At 48.6% G+C, this 18708-nt stretch overlaps 1 protein-coding gene across 1 annotated transcript; it reads left to right on the top strand.

Annotated features, from left to right (window-relative positions):
- The first annotated feature begins 262 nt into the window (after positions 1-262).
- Positions 263-13789, top strand: TADA1 (transcriptional adaptor 1). The gene is made up of 8 exons (XM_005528658.3): positions 263-569; positions 1248-1339; positions 2328-2393; positions 8102-8199; positions 10092-10301; positions 11275-11426; positions 12294-12456; positions 13345-13789. Exons 1-8 carry the CDS (start codon positions 277-279, stop codon positions 13495-13497), a joined length of 1227 nt encoding a protein of 408 aa, XP_005528715.2. The 5' UTR covers positions 263-276; the 3' UTR covers positions 13498-13789.
- Positions 13790-18708: the final 4919 nt, after the last annotated feature.

Consider the following 18708-nt stretch of genomic DNA (forward strand, 5'->3'; position numbering starts at 1 on the left):
CCCCCTCTCCTCAGGGCTCGGCTCGCCCTCCGGGGATGACGGGGACTCCCCACCGCGCTCCCCGCCAGTCCCGCCGTGTCCGGCCCCGTTCCCACGAAAAAACCCCGCATTTTGGAGCGAATCCCTGGAGCCGTGTGACACGGGAGCCGCCCGTGCGGAAGGAACGCGGTGAGCGGTGCCGCTCCGTCCCTGCTCCCCGGCATCCCGGGCATCCCGGGCATCCCACCCCCCTGCCCCCGCCGCATCCCCGAGCGCTCACGAGTCTCCCAGGAAGTCATGGAAGCGGATGCGGCCCTGCGTGGTGTCCGCCTCGAAGTTGGGCGCTTCATCCCCCAGCAGCAGTCCCGGCATGTCTGCAGCTCCCGGTGCAATTCCCGGTGCAGCTCCCGGTGCAGCTCCCGGAGCCGCCGCCCCCTCTGCGCCTGCGCGCCGCCGCCGCCCCCTGCGCGGCCCCGTGAGCGGCGGGCACGTGACGGCGCTGAGGCGGCGGCGGTGATGGCGACCTACGTGAGCGAGCTGGAGGCGGCCAAGAAGAGCCTCAGCGAGGCGCTGGGCGAGAACGTGAAGCAGTGAGTGCCCTCAGGGAGCGCGGGCTGCGGGGCTGGGCTGGGGCTGAGCGCTGCGAGACCCTCTCGGCCCCTCCCGTTTCTGCCGTGTCCGTGTCTGCCCGGTGTGGGAACGGCGCTTTTCCTCCTCTGCACCGCCCCGTGATGCCTTCAGAGGCGACCTGGAACAGGGGTAGAGAGAGTTAAAGGAATAAAGCAGGGATTTATTAAGAGGCCTTCAAAGGATGCACCTTGGGCACTGCAAGAGCCTGGCCAAGGCTACACCCAAGATGAGCTCCGAGGCACGAGTTTTCTCATTTTTATAAGTTTTGATCCATTTCCATGTTGGGGTTAATTGTCCCATTCCAGCTGCAGGTGATGCAGTCCCATCCTCCCAGATTGCTCTCCTCAATTCGCTGCTGGTTGTGCTTTTTGGGGCTGGAGCTGCAGCGGTGTCCTTGGTTGTGGGGCTGGAGAAGGATTGTTGTGTGTGCCTGAGCTGTGAGGAGAACTGGCTGACACTTCATATGGAGTTCAGAGTTACCAGTGCACTACAGAACCTGGGAAAAATGAAAGCCAAAACTTGAAGCATCACCCAGAGGTGCTCAGTGCCGTGGTCTGGCTGACACAGTGGTGGTGCCAGGTTGTTCTCGGAGGTCTTTTCCAGCCGCACTCATTCTGTGGTCCCCTGCTCTTCCCGAGGTATTGGGCCAACCTGAAGCTCTGGTTCAAGCAGAAGATCAGTAAGGAGGAGTTCGACCTGGAAGCGCGCAGGCTTCTCACGCAAGACAATGGTAAAATAACCCCTGGTGTTTCCCTGCCAGGCCTGGGAAGCTCCTCCAGGCTCTGCGGTGCTTGTCAGGGAAACAGCGGAGGCCAGGGCTCCGGCAGCAGTGGGGTTAAAATGGTGGGAGGTGCCCTGGCCTGCACGGGCTATTTGTAGTTGTGTTAAAATGTGTTAAAAATATAAAACGCGCTGATCGAGCAACCAAAAAGCCCTGGTTTTTTTTTATGTCACTGTGGAGACACAATCCTTTGTGTACTTTTCCTTTGGTGGTAGCTGAAGTAGGGGAGGGAGGCCTGGATTCACCTGGGTGCTTTTGCAGCGTGCAGATCCTTCCTGGCCTTTGGGAGTGCTGGAGGGTGAGATTCCTCCATCCTTGCTCCCCGGTGTGTCTGCAAACGTGGGTGGGTGTTGCTGAGCTCCTTGTGGGGGCTCCTGGCGTTGTGATCTCTGTAGGGAAGGGCAGGGAGTTTTTTGGTGCTCAGACTCCAAAGAGGATCCTGTAACTCTCTGATCCTGCCTCTGAAGTTGTTTTCACTTTCTCTCGTGCACAGTTACTCCATGTTCCAGAAAACCTCTGCAATGGAGTCCTGTTTTATTAGAACCCATTTGAGTTGTCTTCATCTGTGTGGGGCTGGTTCTCATTTTGGTGGATTTTCTAGCAAAACCAAAAGCGCTGCAGTGGGGTGCCTGCATGGCAAGAGGGACAGCTGCTCCCCTGGCTGCCTGAATACCCCAGACTTGTCAAGTAGCTGTAACACACAGGAATAACAACAGTGTGTGTAACACTGAGAGGTGACCCAGTTGTCTCCCTGCTGTTGTGGTGTTGTCACAGTAGTAGATTCTCAGCCCAGTAGAAGAAAACTCTCAAAAAAACTTAAATTGAAAATGAACACAACAGTGGGAAAGCTTAGGGAGCTACTTTAGGATGGCTTTGAGGGGGTGCCTTTGGGTACTGATGAGCTGCTAATGAGCTCTCTGTCTCTCTCTCTCCACAGTCCACTCTCACAATGATTTCCTCCTGGCTATTCTCACCCGGTGCCAGATCTTGGTTTCTGCCCCAGGTGAGTCCTGAGAAGCCTCATTAAACACTTGGTGTAGCGCTGTGCCTGCCACTGGTGTGTTTGGGTGTGTGTGCACAGCACCCCGATGTTCTCAGCCTTAATATTAATGTGGTTTTTTTGCCACACAGGTAAAAATGTAGCCAAATAGTGTTTCAGCTGATTTCAGTAGAGATCCTTCTATGACTATGTGTGCTTGGTTAGAGGCTGATGCTGGATTGCTGCCTGTGATAATCTGGTTTGATTTCTGGATTAGGTGTCTGATGCAGCTTTCTCTTTGATGTGCTTTGCTTACCTCTTTCTCTCTCCTCTGAATTTTGCTCCTGGTCATTGTGGAGAGCTGACTATTCCTGACTGATCTTGATTTTAAGTACATATCTGATAGAAAAGTGCTTACAGGAAGCCTCGGTTGAGCTATGACAAATTAACCCAGTCGTCTGCAGATAGTTAATATTTTAACTTTGTGAGCATCTAGAATAACATTTTAACTTTGTGAATGTCTAGAATGTGCTTTGTTTGGTCTCCAAAAGACCTCTCAACCCAAAGATGTGGTAGCAAAGGCAACTGAGCTGCAATTCAAGATGTGGAGCTGCTGTATAGGAAGGGAGAGAAAATTGTTACAGTTGACATGGGCTGAGAGACAAGATTTTTAAGAGAATACCTGTTGCAGCTAGAGGAAATAGTGCCTGCAAAATTCATGGATGCCCACAGGTTTTTGTGTTGGAGCTGGTCCTTAACTCTACCAGCTGTGCTAATTAATTGTTAATTGCCCCCACCTCCAAACTTGCTTTGTTTGCTCTTGACTGAACTTCAAAAAACACCTTATGTGTCCTAGACTTGTTCCCTTTAGGGGTCTGGACTCATCTAAATCCAAAGGTTTTTGTCTCTATCTGCTGCTCCTTGCTTTTAACTTTGGGTAATTAATTACAGCTGGATTATAAAAAGAGCACACAGGAACAGTGATTTCCCCTGATTATCACCTGGAGCAGCTGAATCTAATTGAGGAGGGGGAGGGACTCGGTGCCTGCTCTCTGAGCTCAGCAGTGAGGTGCTGTGAGTGTTGGGCTGAGGTTCACAGCTCAGAGATCTTGCTTCTGAGAGGCAGTGGTCAGGCTAGAATCTCTTGCCATGTGGCTGAGGTTTGGGTTTGTTATTCCTGTGTGCATGCTCTGGGCTCAGCTCTGAATGGCATTTGTCTCTTTGTCCAGTCTCTTTGTGCCACTTAGTGATGGCATGCAGCTGTCTGGTCAGGATTTGTCAGCAAACCCTCCCAGGTGTCCCTTTTTGAAGGCTGTTTAGGATGGTGTTGAAGGTAGGAGCCTCAGCACAGAGCAGGGTGCTGCTCCACAGGTGCTTTCCATAAGCTCATTATTATTTCCTGCCTGACCTTCTTGAATTTCAATTCCCTGGAGGTTTTCTCTTGTTCCATTGCAGCTGCTCTTTCCAGAGCTCTCAAGAACCCTGGTTCAGCAGTCAGTGGTGAGCCAGCTGGCCAGGATCCTTTCCCAGTGCTGGTCACCTCCAGGGATTTTAGGCAAGCTTTGGCTGGCTCTGTGTCCTCAGATTGCAGAAGCCAGCTTGAAATAAGTCAGTTTAATCATGGGTGTGTGCTCTTAAAGATGTGGTTTGGTGCTCTGGAGCTCACAGTGCATTCTGCTAGTCCCTCCTAAGGCTCAGTTTTGCTGTCCACAGGTAAGTGCAGAGTCTCCCAATGATCTGGGAGCTGATCTGTGCTGAGGTAACTCTTTCTGGGCCACTGACTGGTAGAGATCTCTTACAGGCAAGATCTCACTATCAGCTGTGTGTGGTGTAGGGTTGTACATGCAAGCCCAGGAAAATGCAGTATGAGTGCTAGAAAAATACTAGCTGTTAACATCTAGATTTTTTTTTCTTCCCCTAGATGCCAGTCTGACACCTGCTAGGTTTTTCTGCTGTAGTTTGTTTGGTTTTTTCTTATCTCTCTTTTTTTCTTTTTCTTTTGTTTTCTCTATATAAGAATGGAAAGCTAGCAGGCTTTTGTTTCAACCACTGTCTTTTGGGTGGAAGGTGTTTACTTCATGATTCATGGAAATTAGTAACTTTAAAGAAGTGTTTTTGAGGCACTTGGCATGCCATCACAAGGGTTACTGATGCATGTACTTTCCACCTTGCTGTGAGAAACAAGGGGAAAGAACCATTCTTAAAATGTTATTCTTTATTTAAAAAAGTAATCATGTGGTAAAATTGTACTTGATACTGTATTGCATCAGAATAAGAGCCCTTGGGGAAGGTATTTTTCAGGAGTGATTATAAGACATGTTGAACCATGCAGACAAACCCATCTGATCCCAGTGGTAGTAGTGGGATTTAGGGGTGAATGGTGCATGTCACCCTTTTTGAGGATTCTTTGCATTTCCCCCTCTCATCTGCTCAGGCTGTTGGTCACCCAAACAACTTCAAATCCCAGTTCCTCAGCCTCTGTGGCACGGGACATTGATCAGTGGTGCAGAGGGAGGGAGCTGTGTTGGCTGTTCTGATGTGAAGGATGAGCATGTTGGGGTCAGCTCTCCTGGCTGTGTCCCCTCTCAATGGGGTGGAGTGAGGAGGAACAAATCCCTCAACTCTGTCCTCTGCGGGAACGAAAACATCCCTGTGTTACCAACATTGCTCTTGGCACACATCCAAAGCATCATCCTGTGCAAGCTACTGTGGAAAAAATTAACCCTCTTCCACCCCAAACCAGCATGCTGGGATTTCTTTCTTCCCCAAAAAATTCCATCAAGAGGAACTCTGGTTTAAATCCTTTCTTAACCTTGCATGGGCTTGCTCACTAAGCTGACCTTGTTTGTTGGACAGTTGCAAGCACTCAGGGTAGCAAGGTTAATGAGTTAATTTGTACCTTGCTTGAACTGTTCCCTCCTTTCTTAGCTAAATGTTAGCACTAAAACTGAGACAACTGCAAACACTTGAGTTAGTGATGTAAGGATTTAATTTATTTAGTAGTAGTGTGGAGCCAATTAAGAGATGATTCAGCGAATTAGAGCTCATGTGGAATAACGGAAGCATTCGAGTTCATCGGGTTTGTCCACAGGTTTTGCTTAGAAGGCTTTCAGCTGAGAATGGCTCAGGTTGCTTGTGTTTGCTTCTCTCCAGAGAACTGAGAAGTGAGGAAAAGTAAGAAAATGGGAGTGTGAGTTTTTGGCAGAGTCAGCAGAATATGTGACCAAAACCCTTGCTCCTGCAAGAAGATTAGAACAAACAACCCCCTCCAAACTGAAGATCAAGTAAACAGGCATGGGAAATGTGTGTTTTCTCTCTGGCTGCTGCTTTCTGTGGTGACTTTCTCTGCATCTTTGTCCTTTCCTCACGTAGCATGTCAGGCAAACCTGGCAGGCTCTGTCTGGACTGGCTGGTGCCACCACGATGGTGCCATGCAGAGATGTGGCAGCTCCTAGAAAAATGGTTTTTATCTCTTGCTGATCTTTGAAGGCAGAGCAGCAGCAGCCACTGCTGTGGCTTGTTAAGGTCTGATTCCTTTGCCAGCAAGATTAAATAAAAGCTGCAGACATCTCTGAAGTTTCATGCCTGAGCCAACCCAGCCTTGTCATTTGTGGCCAGGAAGGCAAGTACTGGTTTTCTTAGAATGCTAGAGGGAAATTTTGCTTTCTTCATCTAGTGCAAGTTGGGGTTGGTAATATGAAAACCTGGAAAAGGAACCAAAAATTCTGCTATGGGCTCATTATAGTGGGGAATAAGAGATTGTATCTCACCTTTTCCTTGTTTCAAGCTGATTTGGCTAAGTTCTTGTTAAATGTGCACGTTGAGATTCAATTAAGTTGCATCTTTCAGATCTATTGTCAAAGCCTAAAAACTTAGTTTCCATTTAATTTAAAACCTACTGTACTGTTTTTCTTAAAAAAGGTATTTTAAGAACTCAGACTTAGCTGTAACCTGTGTATCCGTAGAACATTGTCAGAGAAAAGAGTGTTTGCAATTTCCATCTCCGTCCGTTGCACTTTCTCTGGTCACAAATGAGGCTGTGAAGGAGCTGTGTAATACTTGATGTGGTTCTCCACATTATCCACAGGGCCTCTCCTGTGATGTATTGATGGGTAGTGACACCATCCTTGCAATTTCTGGGGAGGTTTTATTTTTTAGCTTTTAATTTATTAAATTGACCAGTGGATTTTGACAACAGGGTTTGTAGGCTATGGGTTCCCACCTCTCTAATGGGCTGTAGCTAAACTTCTTGGTGAGCTTTTTTTTAAAAAAAATTTAGGGGGAATGTGCCATATCTGTGTGTGTGGGTTGTTTCTAATTCCTTCTTAGCAGCTGAAATGCAGAAATTTCACCTGAATCCTCTACTTGAGCCTGATCCTGATAGAAATTTTTTTTCTGTAGCAGAGGACATGTGCTTGTGCTCCAGCTGTGAGTGTGGGAAGCTCCCCCAAGCCAAGGACTTCTAGACAGCCTCATTCCTTACAAACAGGGCTGTGCTACGACTGTTTTGTGAATTCCTGACTACAGCAAATTAAACATCATTCTTGATTTCAGCAAATTAAGCATAGTTGGGCCAGCCAGAGATTGGTGTGAAGCTGGTGAGACAGGAGAGAACCACAGCTGGGTGTGGGTCAGTGCTCAGTGAGGCTCAATGCTGAGATGTGGAATGGCTGCTGTCACTTCTTGTCCCTGTCTGGAGGAAATGGCAAATTCTGGCTGAGCTGTGGCCAGGGAATGTCCAAGACATTGCTGTGCTGTCAGAATTGCCTTCAGGGTGAGTTGTCCAAGCTCCCTGGAGGTGGGACACGCTCAGGGCATGCTATGCTCCGGAGGAAAAGGATGCTCACTCGAGTGCCAAACCGGGGGAGGAGGGTGCTGGAGGCACACAGCAGGGGCTGCTCTGTAGCCACGAGAGGGCTGCCCAGTCTCTGAGTTGCATTTGTTCCCTGCCAGCAAGCACAATGCACTGCTGTCCTAAGCCAGTGTTCCCAGTGTTCTTGAAGGAATTAATTGCTCAAACATGGTGCTGGAAACCTGCCAGCAGGAAATTTGCTAGGCTGTCCTTGCCAAGAGCTGTGTGATTATCAGGATGTGGTTTGGAGTGCTGTAGGTGTAGCTGTCAGACAGCATTTTGTGGACTTTTGAGCTGATGATGTGACCAAATGTATTTATTTATTGGTACAAACAGGAACCTCTTTTTCAGCTGTTTGTTTACTGGTCACATTAGTGACATCCTGTTCCTGGGCTCAGTGGCCTCTGCAGTTCTTCCCCCCTCTTCTCTTCAGTGTAACAGAACAATCAGCTGTGATGTTTAGTAAGGATCTGTGACAAAGCTTGCTGAAGCAGAAGGAGAACTGGGGAGTCAGACTGCTCAATTCACATGGTTTTAGCATCTGGCCTGATCCAGGAGTGGTTGAGAGGAGAACCCACCTCCAGGCAAGCTCTTACCTTCCTGATGGAATAAATGGTTTGTTCCTTCCTTTAGGATTTTCTCACAGGCTGTGCATCTCTCTCCTTTACCCATGGGTTTTGTGTGGTGTGTGGGCAGAAATTGCTACATAAGTCATGGGTGTTGTGAGTGAGTCAAAGTAGCAAGGGGCTGCCAAAAGTGTTTTCCCCTCAAAAGACCTTCCTTTGTTCCATGGCTGTTGATCAGCAACACCAACCGAGTGGTTTTGTTTGGTTGTTGTTTTATTTTGTTTTGGTTTTGTTTTTTTCTTTTCAATTTGTAGAAGGTGCTGGATCCCTGCCATGGCCAGGTGGCTCTGCAACTAAACCTGGAAAACCTAAAGGGAAGAAAAAGATTTCTTCTGTTCGCCAGAAGTTTGATGTAAGTGTCTGTGGCCTTCTTTACACATCTGCCAAATTCTTAAAACAAGTGATTTACCATTTATTTATTTATTCAGGCACTCTCTTCAACAGGCAGGGTTTGACAAGGTGCAAAGTGCCCTTTTAGGAACTATGATTAGGCACTCTGTGTGTGTGCCTCACAGACCAGTGTTCCAAAGGAATGCAAGTCCAGCTGAAGGCTCCAAATTGGAAAGGCTGGAAACTGTCAAATTACTTTGCAGTCCTCACAGCTGCAAGCTCAACTGTGGTGTTCTGAATTCTGTCTGTGTTATCTTGCCTGTCTTCAGACTTCACTGTAACTCTTCAGTTCAGTAGATGAGAGTTTGAGCAGCAAGTTGTGGTGTAGTGGAAATCTTAGAATTTGATTTACTCACTCCCCCTCCTAGGATACAGCAGGTTTCTAGTGTGTGTTTATTCACGTGTTCAGGAATGCTTGGCGGTAAGCACTGTATGAAGTGCATGTTATGATAAATGGGCTTGTCTGGTACTAGTGGAGTTCCTGACTAGTGTGAACTTGGAAGTGCCTTGGTATTTCATAATGTTTCCCTCACTGGTCAGAATAACAGCTGTGAATGACCACAGGTCAATCCCAGTTGACTTCCCCTCTCCCAAACCACATTCCTCTTGGGAGTTGCTTACGTTTTGGAGGTCTTTTTTTTTTTCCAGGCATGTGACTTTCCTGTAATGAAAGCATAAAGCTTTAGAATTGTGGGGAGGGAAACCTGCTTTCACATCAGCAGTGGGTGGATAGGTTTTTCACTCTGAGTTAAATGCCACACTGTCCTTTGACTAAAGCAGCCCCTCTTTCTTCCCTGAAACTAAGGTGTGAGAAATCCACTTTGCTGCATATTCATTGTTCTTATTTAAGGTGTGTGTTTGTCCTGGTGCCCCATAAGAGCCTTGCAGCAATCTCCATTCCAGAGGCAGTAAAGGGTCAGGAGTTGTGGGAGTATGATGAGTCTTGTTCCCTTGTGGGTTAGAGCTGGGCCAAGCACATGGCTGGGCTCAAGGATCAATAATTTCCATTTGCTTTGTTCCCCCCCCCCCCTTTATCAGGGGTCTGAGGAACCATCACAGGCATTCAGAGCTTGAGACACAATGCAGCCAAGGAATTGTGCTGGAATACCTGTGGCCTGGGAAATGCCACCTTCTGGTATGAATTCCTGTTCTGTGAGGAGTTTTTTCCCTAAATAGCCAAGTCAGTTTTGTAAAATAGTCATAATCCATCTCAGTGGCTGCTCTGTAATGTAGCTCTGCTTACAGTAGTGAAAGTACACAGGGAGGCTGGAGTATGAAATCAATGCTGGAATTGGGCTAAGTTTAAAGCATTAGAGAAGTGTAAGAATCAATCACACAAGTTTAGGATCATGGGTTTTAATCTGGAGGGTAACTGTACACATAGTAAGTAAAAAATATACCCTTCTGTACCAGAAATGACTAAAGAGATGAGAATTCTTCAACACAGAAGGTGGCTGAGAGATGTGAAAGTCCAGTCACTGGCCTGGGTGGTGTGAAGGGAGGTAAGGACAGTCACTGACCACATTTGGGACTCCCAGGAGAATCAGGTTTAGCACGTGGGGAAGTACAGAGCAGACCAGAGCAGGTGAATCTTCATGTGCTGAGTAGAACTTCTTGCTGCAGTGTGTTGTGGATACCCGAAGTTCAGGTGGTTTGGGGTGCTACTGGACAAGTCCAGTGAAAGGGTACCAACACTGACTTAGCAATTTCTTCAGTCACAAGTCATTGGGGAGGATTTTTTTGAGGATTTTTTTATAGGTGTAGGCTTTCTGACTGGAGAAGGGATGTCCCCTTGATGAACCAAAAGGGTCTGAATGAATATTATCTTACACTTGAACGTTGTGTTTGTGACAGCACCGGTTCCAGCCTCAGAACCCGCTGTCGGGAGCCCAGCAGTTCGTGGCAAAGGACCCTCAGGAGGATGATGATTTGAAGCTGTGCTCTCACACCATGATGCTCCCAACACGTGGCCAGCTGGAAGGGAGGATGATTGTCACTGCCTATGAGCACGGGCTGGACAATGTCACCGAGGAGGCGGTGACAGCTGTTGTTTATGCTGTGGAGGTGAGGCTGGGCTGGGGGGCAGCAGCGGGCTGGTGACACCAGCAGCAAAAGGCTCTGTGTGCAGCCTGGGGCCTTGTCCCCCAGCATGGGGTGGGAACCTGCTGCTCTGATTCTTCTCCTTTTGCCCCAGAGCAATGTGAGAATGGAGAATCTCAGGCCCTAGATGTGAAGTCTTGGACTTCTGCCTGCAAGTGTTAGTTGTGGTGTACTTGCACAGGACCCCAGGCATGCTTCAGTAGCTGTTGTGGGAAATGCTGTTCCTGTCACTTAAAAGCAGGGACAGAATGGGAATGCCAGCTTGATCAGTTCTATAAAAAGCAATCTGTTACAGGCACAGGGTCTGGCCTGGCCATGAAGGGGCAGGATCAGGTGATACCTGCAGGTGAGAGCTGGTTTGGCTTTGGCTATTGGTGGTGTATCACTTTACAGATCCCAGGAATGACACAGCCACTGCTTGGAGCATTGACTTGTGGATGGTTTTCTGTGCTCAGCATGTGGAGGCCAGCCCAAGTTCCCCATCTGGGAGTGAGGCCAAATTAAGAAGTTGTCTGCTTTTGTTTTTTCAGACTGTTCCTTCTCCAGCACTTTTCAGGCAAATGAAAAAGATGAGTGAGTGGCTTTTCAGTCATTTCAGGGTGTGTCTTTCAGTTCAAGTGTAACATCTAGTGTCAGTTAGGAAATCTTAACCAGAGGTTGGGAATTTCCTAGCATTGAAGACATCCCTTTGACATTTGAAGCAGGACATCAGATATTAAAGTATAGTTCACAGGCTGATGCTTATGAAGTGCCATGTTCTTTGTATCCAAGTGCTGGATAATAAAAACATCCTGTAAATTGTGCAGATATTGCTGCCCTTCCATCTTTAGATCCCTGTGGTCATAGCAGCACTGCTTCTGTCTTGCCAGTTGGTGAGGCCCTTTTAGCCACAAGTGAATAAATCAGCACACGTCACAAGATCTGTTTTTCGTTGCAGAACCACCTTAAGGACATTCTGACCTCTGTGATATCCAGGAGGAAAGCCTATCGTCTGAGGGATGGCCATTTCAAGTATGCCTTTGGAAGCAATGTCAACCCTCAGCCATATCTGAAGAACAGTGTTGTTGCTTATAACAACTTAATTGAGTGGTAAGGAGCTGGCAGCACACTGATAATGTACATGGGTTTTGCTAGTCTTGACATTTACTCCATGGCTTAGTTTCTTCTTTATGTGTGTTGATGGTATCTTGCTTTCACACGCTAGGAAGGCATTGGTATGGAGGAGTGGGAGTGTGGGGATTCCCAGCACTGAACTGTAGGGCAGTGTTACATCTCGTGTTACATCTCTCTCCCTCACCTCTGCTTGTCCAGCAGGTTATGACTGCTTTTTGGAAACTCCAGTAGCACAGCAATTCTCTGTCTTTGTAGAGGCCCAGCCATTGTGCCACAGGGTTGAAATGTCAGGGAGGAGCTGCAGGACACTGCCATCCTGTCCTTTCCTGCATCCAAATGTCTTTGTGGTTCCTTGGCACATCTTTCCAGTTAGCAGGGCTTTGAGGTCCTCCTCTTTGGAGTCTCAGTGTTGAAGAGTTTGTGCAGTGTACACTTCTGTGTACAGAAGGCAGTTTTGTTTGTCTGTGGCAGCTTCTAGCAGTTGACAGGAGGTCGTGGGTGTTTGAAGATTTGATTGTACACTACAAACAACTCTGCCTAACAGCCAGTGTTTCAGTTTATTGTTTTCTGTGCCTTAATTTTTATGCTGGGTAGAAACTATTGGCTGCAAGTAACAAAAGTTTGCACAACTGAGACCATTTAAGCAGGGCTGGAGCATGTTGAGGGTCAGTCCACGCTCCTTGTTAAACTGGAATTTAAAAGAAATTTTTATTAGAGCTGAAATGACTTTATGTACACATGGGCCACATCAGCTGGTGCAGAACATCAGGGCCCCAGCTGTGTGACAGCCACAGCTGGTGCTGCTTTTGTGACTGGGATTTTTCCTGCCTGCTCTGCCCCCAGCCCCCCGAGCAGCGCGATGCCCTCGGCGGGTCAGGGCCTGGCCCCCCCTCCCGCTCCTGACGATGCTGAGCAGCAGGCAGCCCTGCTCCTGGCCTGCTCTGGGGACACCCTGCCAGCATCCCTGCCTCCAGTCAACATGTACGACCTCTTTGAGGCTCTGCAGGTAAGCTGGTCGTGTCACACCTTCGTGTCACCAGCGGCGCTGTCCTGGGTGCCAGGTCTTAGGTGTGGCTTAGGTGCATGCAGGGGGATTTGTTTTCTCTTCCCATAGTCTCTTCTTTGCCTCTCAGATGCTTTGGCTTTGATTTGTTCCCACTGTTAACTCACGGTTTAATGCCTGCTCTGGTCCCCTTGGTCACAGAGCTGATGAGGAAATCTCTCTCTCACAGCTGTGTAAGATGGGTGAACTCTTCCTCTGCAGCAGGGCTGCAGTGATTACACCAGGACTGAGCTGGGTAGATTTTGACAGTGCTGCAGCAAAATAACTTACCTGGCACGTCCCTTCCCACTCCTCATGTTCCACCTGGGTACTTTGAGGAGCACTTGGTCCTGGCATGCAGGCCAGTGCAGTGGGTTAGCCGTGATCACCCCAACCCCAGGGAGGCACTTGAGGTCAGCTGGGTGGATTTTCATTGGGGAAATGGCTGGCTGTGGTTCCCTCCTTCTCTGGCAGCTGTGGGGGCATTGCCTAGTTTGAACATCTAAAATTAGCTGTGAGAAATTCCCCCTTGATCTCTGCTGTTGTGAACAGGCCTTGGGATTTTGTCTCACAGCTGTGGATACAGACCAGAGCTGTAATCAAGCGCTCATCTCATGTTTAGTCAGAATTGTTTCTATGGTTTTGGTGACCAATTATTGATTGCTACAAACAAAATGACTACTGCCTTACCATGGCACTCCCTTAGAAAGTGGTGTAAGAGGTGGCAGTGCTGGCAGGGAGCAGCTTTCCCTGCGAGGCTCCCTCTGTTCCCACTGCTGAGCTGGCATCCTGTGCTAGGGGCAGGTTATCCCCTGCTAAGTGTGCAGCTTGTTTTCCACCATGCATTTCCAGGTGCACAAAGAAGTGATCCCTGCACACACGGTTTATGCTCTAAACATTGAGAGGATTGTCATGAAACTCTGGCACCCAAACCACGAGGAACTGCAGCAGGACAAGATCCATCGGCAGCGCCTGGCGACCAAGGAGGGCCTCCTGCTCTGCTAGAGCTGGGCAGCCCTGCCAGCCCTCAGGTGGCTCCAGCCTCCTCCTGGCACTTGTCATTTTGGATGCTCCGTACAAACCTGTGTCAGCATCTCCAGGATGATGTGATTTATGGGTCAGCTTTTCCTATGGAAACGGGACTGAGTTGTGGGACACTTCCTCTGCTTCCCCAGAGTCATGTGCCCTGGAGTACTTGCAGCAATGCCACTGAACTGGTAAAGAGAAACAAGACACATTTGCAAGGACTGTTTTAGGAAAAATAAACGTGAGAGTGGAAAGAGTTGGTTTTAAATAAGGTGTGTTCTTGTCTTTTTTTATGAGCATGGAGAATCTGCCTCCTTGCCCTCACCTCTCAGGTAGTTTCCCTCCTGAGCTCAGGCTCCAGAGGCCTTGTCCAGCTTCTGTTGCAGCTTGTGGAATCCTTTTCCTTAACTGGTTCTGGGGTGGGCTCTTGTGAAGATGAGCAATTCTCTAAGCTGACATTGGTCCTCTTCTACCAGGGGAGCTTCTGATTAGAAACTGTGACAAAATAAAGCAAAAAGGGGCTTGGTGTTGGAAGCTCCTTGGATTTGCAGCATGAACAAATCTCTCCTATCACTTCCTTGTAAAAATATGCAGCCTTGTATTACTTCGTTATGAAATTGTGCAGCCACACCTCTCCACGTGGGAGATGGGCAGATCACTGTGTAAAAGGAGAAATTCCACCTTCTGGGTTTCAGGTGCTCTCCTGTATTCCTGAGGCCGCTGTGGGAAACTGGCTTATTATAACAAGAAAATTCCATTAAAGTGTCTTAATTACTACAGGACCTGGGTTTGACCTCAAACCTGGAGGTGCTGCTGAAGTTTGACTCGCTGTGCCTTCAGGTTAATGGAATTGAGACAGCTTCTTTTGGGGGAATATGAAAGGGGAAGCTCATGGTTCCACTTTACTCTGGCTTTCCTGTTTGGAATGTATTTGGATGGGAGGCCTGTCGTAGTTCTTGGGAAGTTTTCTTCTCTGTTGTACCCCCAGGACTGAGGAGGGTGCAGATCCCTGATGTTTCTTTGCAGTTACTGTTTTTAGAAGTTCCTTTCCTGACCCCTGTGACTGTTCATGTTGCACCAGTGTTGTAACAAGGGATGTGCAGCTGTCTGGGTGTTCCTGGCTTTCCTGCATCGCCTTTGGGATGTGCTGTGGAGGCAGGCAGAGCAAGAGGCAGCGTCTGTTGGTGGCTCTCTTCATGAGGAGATCATCTAAGGATTATGAAGAAACTGGGAAAGGCAAGGACACAAGTGCAGCAGGGCCTGGTAGGATGGGAGCAGCTGTAGGTGGGTCTGGCAGTGTGGGGTTAAGAGGGGAGTGGGGGACAAAAGATGGACAATTTCTTTTGGTCCTCTTATTTTGACTGCTTTGTTTCTCTGTATTGAAGCTGGTCAAAGCCTGCCTGAGCTTAAAAGTTGACCTCAGTGGCTTTTACATGAGAGTTTTTAAAAGCATTGTTTAACCTTAGTAACTATATGGTGGTGAGCTCATCAAGCCACCCAAAATACAGACTGTGGGGTGTGGGAGGGAGATTTCCCAGACAGCTGTGATGCTTCTGGTGTAAAATGAAAGCATCAAGTTTGTTTGCTAGAAACTCTGGGGCAGCTCTGAGGATCTCAGATCTGAAGAAAGCACCCAGCCTCCGACAGCATCACAGGCGGGTTCTGAAACAAATTCTAAGTGTGGCACTAGAATCTCCCTCCTGTTTGCCTGAGCTGTGTTCTGAAGAGCCAAGTCATCTATTCCACACTGACAGTGGGCTATTTGGTATTTGTCTGGTGCACAACAAAGGCTTGAGCAAGGAACCTGTGTCAGCTGCGTTGCAGAGCTCTGAAAACTGAAAGGCACACGTTCTCAAAGCACTTTCCCATGAAGTGTTTTTGTGAGAAACGATGCTTGATAGGCTGCTTGGGTCATGGAGCTGCAAGGGATCACAGAAAATTCTGAGTTGGAAGGGAGCCACAAGGAGTCCAGCACTTAAGGGAATGGCCCATCTGGGGATCAGACCAGCACCGTGCTCTGACCAGCTGAGCTAATCCCTGTGCCTGGCTGGAGGCTGCTGTTCCACTCCCTGCTGAAAGAAGGGCCAAGCTCAAAACTAGAGCAGGTTGTTTATTTCTAGAGATGAGACCAGAGAAGTGGTGCCATTTTCAGTTCTGCTGTGGGACCAGTGAAGGTTTTCCTTGTTGCCCTGCCCTGAGAGCAGGTGCTGGCACTGCCAGGTGTCACTGTTAGGCTGTGACATGACATGTCTGTCTTCACTACAGCCCTCTGAAATGAGTAACACTGAACTTCAAAGTTTCAGCACAGAAATCAGTTTGGCAGGGTCTGTCTTCTGTCCCGAGATCCACACAGAAGCTGCCAGCTCAGAGCAAAACTGTTCCTGACAGATGTCAGCTCAAAAACTTCCAGTGGAACTTCAAAGTTATTTTGGGCAACCTGGTGTGCTTCTAGTGGCCTTCATCACCAAAGGCTTTTTCCTCTGACCTCCTGCTGCAGGCCTGGAATTTGTTATAGTTGTGCCAGAATATGGAAAGGCAGAAGGAGAGGGATATGACATCACCTGCCATGTCCTCAAGAGTGAGAATTGCATCTTCTGCTCTTAACCCCGTAGGAACTGTGCTGTGTACTGAAAGTTGCCACTCTGGGAGTTTCTATTGCTTCTACTTCCACTTCTAGATCTGTAGTGAAAAAACCACTGGCCACCTCATGAACAGGAGGAAGAAGTGCTTGAGATCTTCACCAGGCTTTGTTCACGGCCTGGCTCAGGGTGAAGTTGTTCATCTCATCCCAGAAATGCTCAATGTGATCTGCATCCCTGGGAGTGTAGGAATCAGAAAGAAAATCCGTTATTTTCAGATAGAATGCAGCCCTCCTCAACACCCCCAAACAGCCAAACCCTTGCTTCCCCAGACTTTGGTCTTGCCTGCCTGGGGCTGTGTTGGTTTATTAATTAAAAAGCACCGTTTCCATTTGAATTTCTGAAACCAGTTTCCCAGCTCTGGGCTGGCTTGCTGTTCATTAAAGGCTCCCACAATCAGATATCTGCTTCTGTGTGCAGTGCCAGCCACTTCTGAAATGCCACTGCGGTAAGAGCAACGAGCTGGGGCCGCCTGCATCTCACAGGAAGGGCTGCTGGCCTTTCCATGGAGCACCCTGGAACTTCTCTGAGTCCTCTGAAGGCTTTTAAACCCTCTTCTGGAATGTGTCAGCAGGGCTCCTGCCCAGCTCCTGGCTCTGATCTCCCCTGCTCCGCTCTCCACGTGCGCAGCTGGCCAGCTCTGCACCTCAGGAGGTGGTTTGGCCCCAGCTGAGCAATCTTCCTTGTACTTCTATTTATATCTCACAGAGATGCTCCAGATGCATTTAGGAGAGGAGCAGCAGGTGCTTGTCTGTGCAGTGTAGTCTTTCTGTGAAATGCAGGCTTGATTTTCAGATATTTATGGTTTGTTGGTGTGTTGTCAATGGGAGCAGCCACTCTGTTTTTCCCTAGAGCAACATAAATACTTCAGACTTCTTTTTTTCCACTGAAACTTCAATTTCTCACTAAAATGCTGTTTTCCCACCACAAAGAAAGCAAAAGACAGCTCAGCCTGCTTTATTTTCACCTCTGTGTCTAGCCTCTCCAAAATACTCACCAGAAGTTTGTTCCAAGTTGTCAAACGTAGGTTTTAGCTCTATAATAAATAGAGTATTGAACAACTCCATAATAAGTGACTTCAGAATAATTCTTATCCATTCTCTGCATTCCCTAAAGACATGAAAAGGGGGAGCAAGAGCCTGGCCCTGCTCCTGTGCCCTGGCAGTGCCTGGTGCAGGTGCAGCCTTGCTGTTTTTCTGATGGCTCCCTAAAGAATCGATGCTGCAGGGTCGTTCTCCTTTCTCATGCGTTGGAGATTCATCTCTGAATTCCTCCTGCTCTGCAAAATGTCTCAGCTGGACGCTATGGTTTCCCTTGGAACCTGTGAGCAGGAGCTGTGTGAGAGCTGGGCTGGACCTTCAGTGCAGGCAGTAGATCCCAGCAGTGGAGGGAAGCAAGGCAGAAGTGTCAGAGCAGAGCTTTGTCTTGGTGTCCCTTCTGGAGCTGTCACAGAGCCCTGGGGAGCGGCAGCAGCTGCATCTCACAACTCTTTGTGTCAGTAGTGCTAAAAAATGGGGGTAAAAAGCCCTTGGAGCAAGAAAATCAAGTATTTACTCTGCTGCCCCAAACCAGCTTGTACACACTGGTGCAGCAAGTCCTAAATCCTGTTAGAAGAAAGCCAAGCCATGTCTCCTTGCCCCTGGGACAGCAGGGCCCTGAGCAGCACATCCCAGTGTGGTGAGGCTGTTTGTTTCTTTTCATTAGAAATGTTGCAAAAGCTGATATGACAGGAAGGACAGAACCCAGTCTCCAAACCTCAGGAAGCGTTGAGGGCAGCCTTGGCTCAGGGAGAAGCACGGGGCTGGGCAGCAGCTCCTGTGGTTTTCTGACCCTGTGACCTGCCCTCCAAAGGATGTGGGGCTGGCTAGGAAGCCCCTCCTCCTTACCAAAACTCATGCAATTTCCTGGAGCTTCCCAGGAAAACACAGCAGGGTCTCGGAGGAGACCCTCGAGCCACGGACGCAGTCTGTGCCGGAGGGACACGTCAGTCTGCTCCTCTGACCTCCTGCTTTTGTGTGCTCACCCTGCTCAGACACTGGTGGGGGTTTGTGTCATCTTCAGGGTGCCCATGAGTGGAGAATAAACAAAGACAGAAAGGCAGCAGCACACACAGACACGTTGAGAAAACACCTGAGCAGAGCCCAGCGTGGCTGGTCAGCAGCTGTGGGTGACAAACCCAGCGTGCTCCTGCCAGCAGCTGCCTCTCTCAAAGTGCTGTTTTGGAGGCTCAGCCTGGCTGTTCCCTGCTGCATGGGAGTGTTACAGCTCATCCCAGTCTCCCATTTCCAGCTGCCAAGGATCTGGTGTGCAAGTAGTGGATGTGTTTGCAGCTTTGGCATTGTAGAGAGCGAATCCACGCGCTGGATCCATGTCAAGTGGCCTCCTCCACACCAGTGCTCGAGGGAGGAGCTGACCCTGCACACTGCTGAGCTCATTAAACTTCACTTACACATCCACAGCCAAAAATTAAAGGAATAAAACAAACAAAGTCTGAAGAGCATCGTTAATACAGAGCAGCCACTGCTATTTGGAAAACACGCTTTGAAATACT

This window comes from Pseudopodoces humilis, chromosome 10, assembly GCF_049639895.1.
Source record: "Pseudopodoces humilis isolate 2021_Gansu_Grassland_sample_001 chromosome 10, ASM4963989v1, whole genome shotgun sequence".
In the NCBI taxonomy this organism is placed as follows: domain Eukaryota; kingdom Metazoa; phylum Chordata; class Aves; order Passeriformes; family Paridae; genus Pseudopodoces; species Pseudopodoces humilis.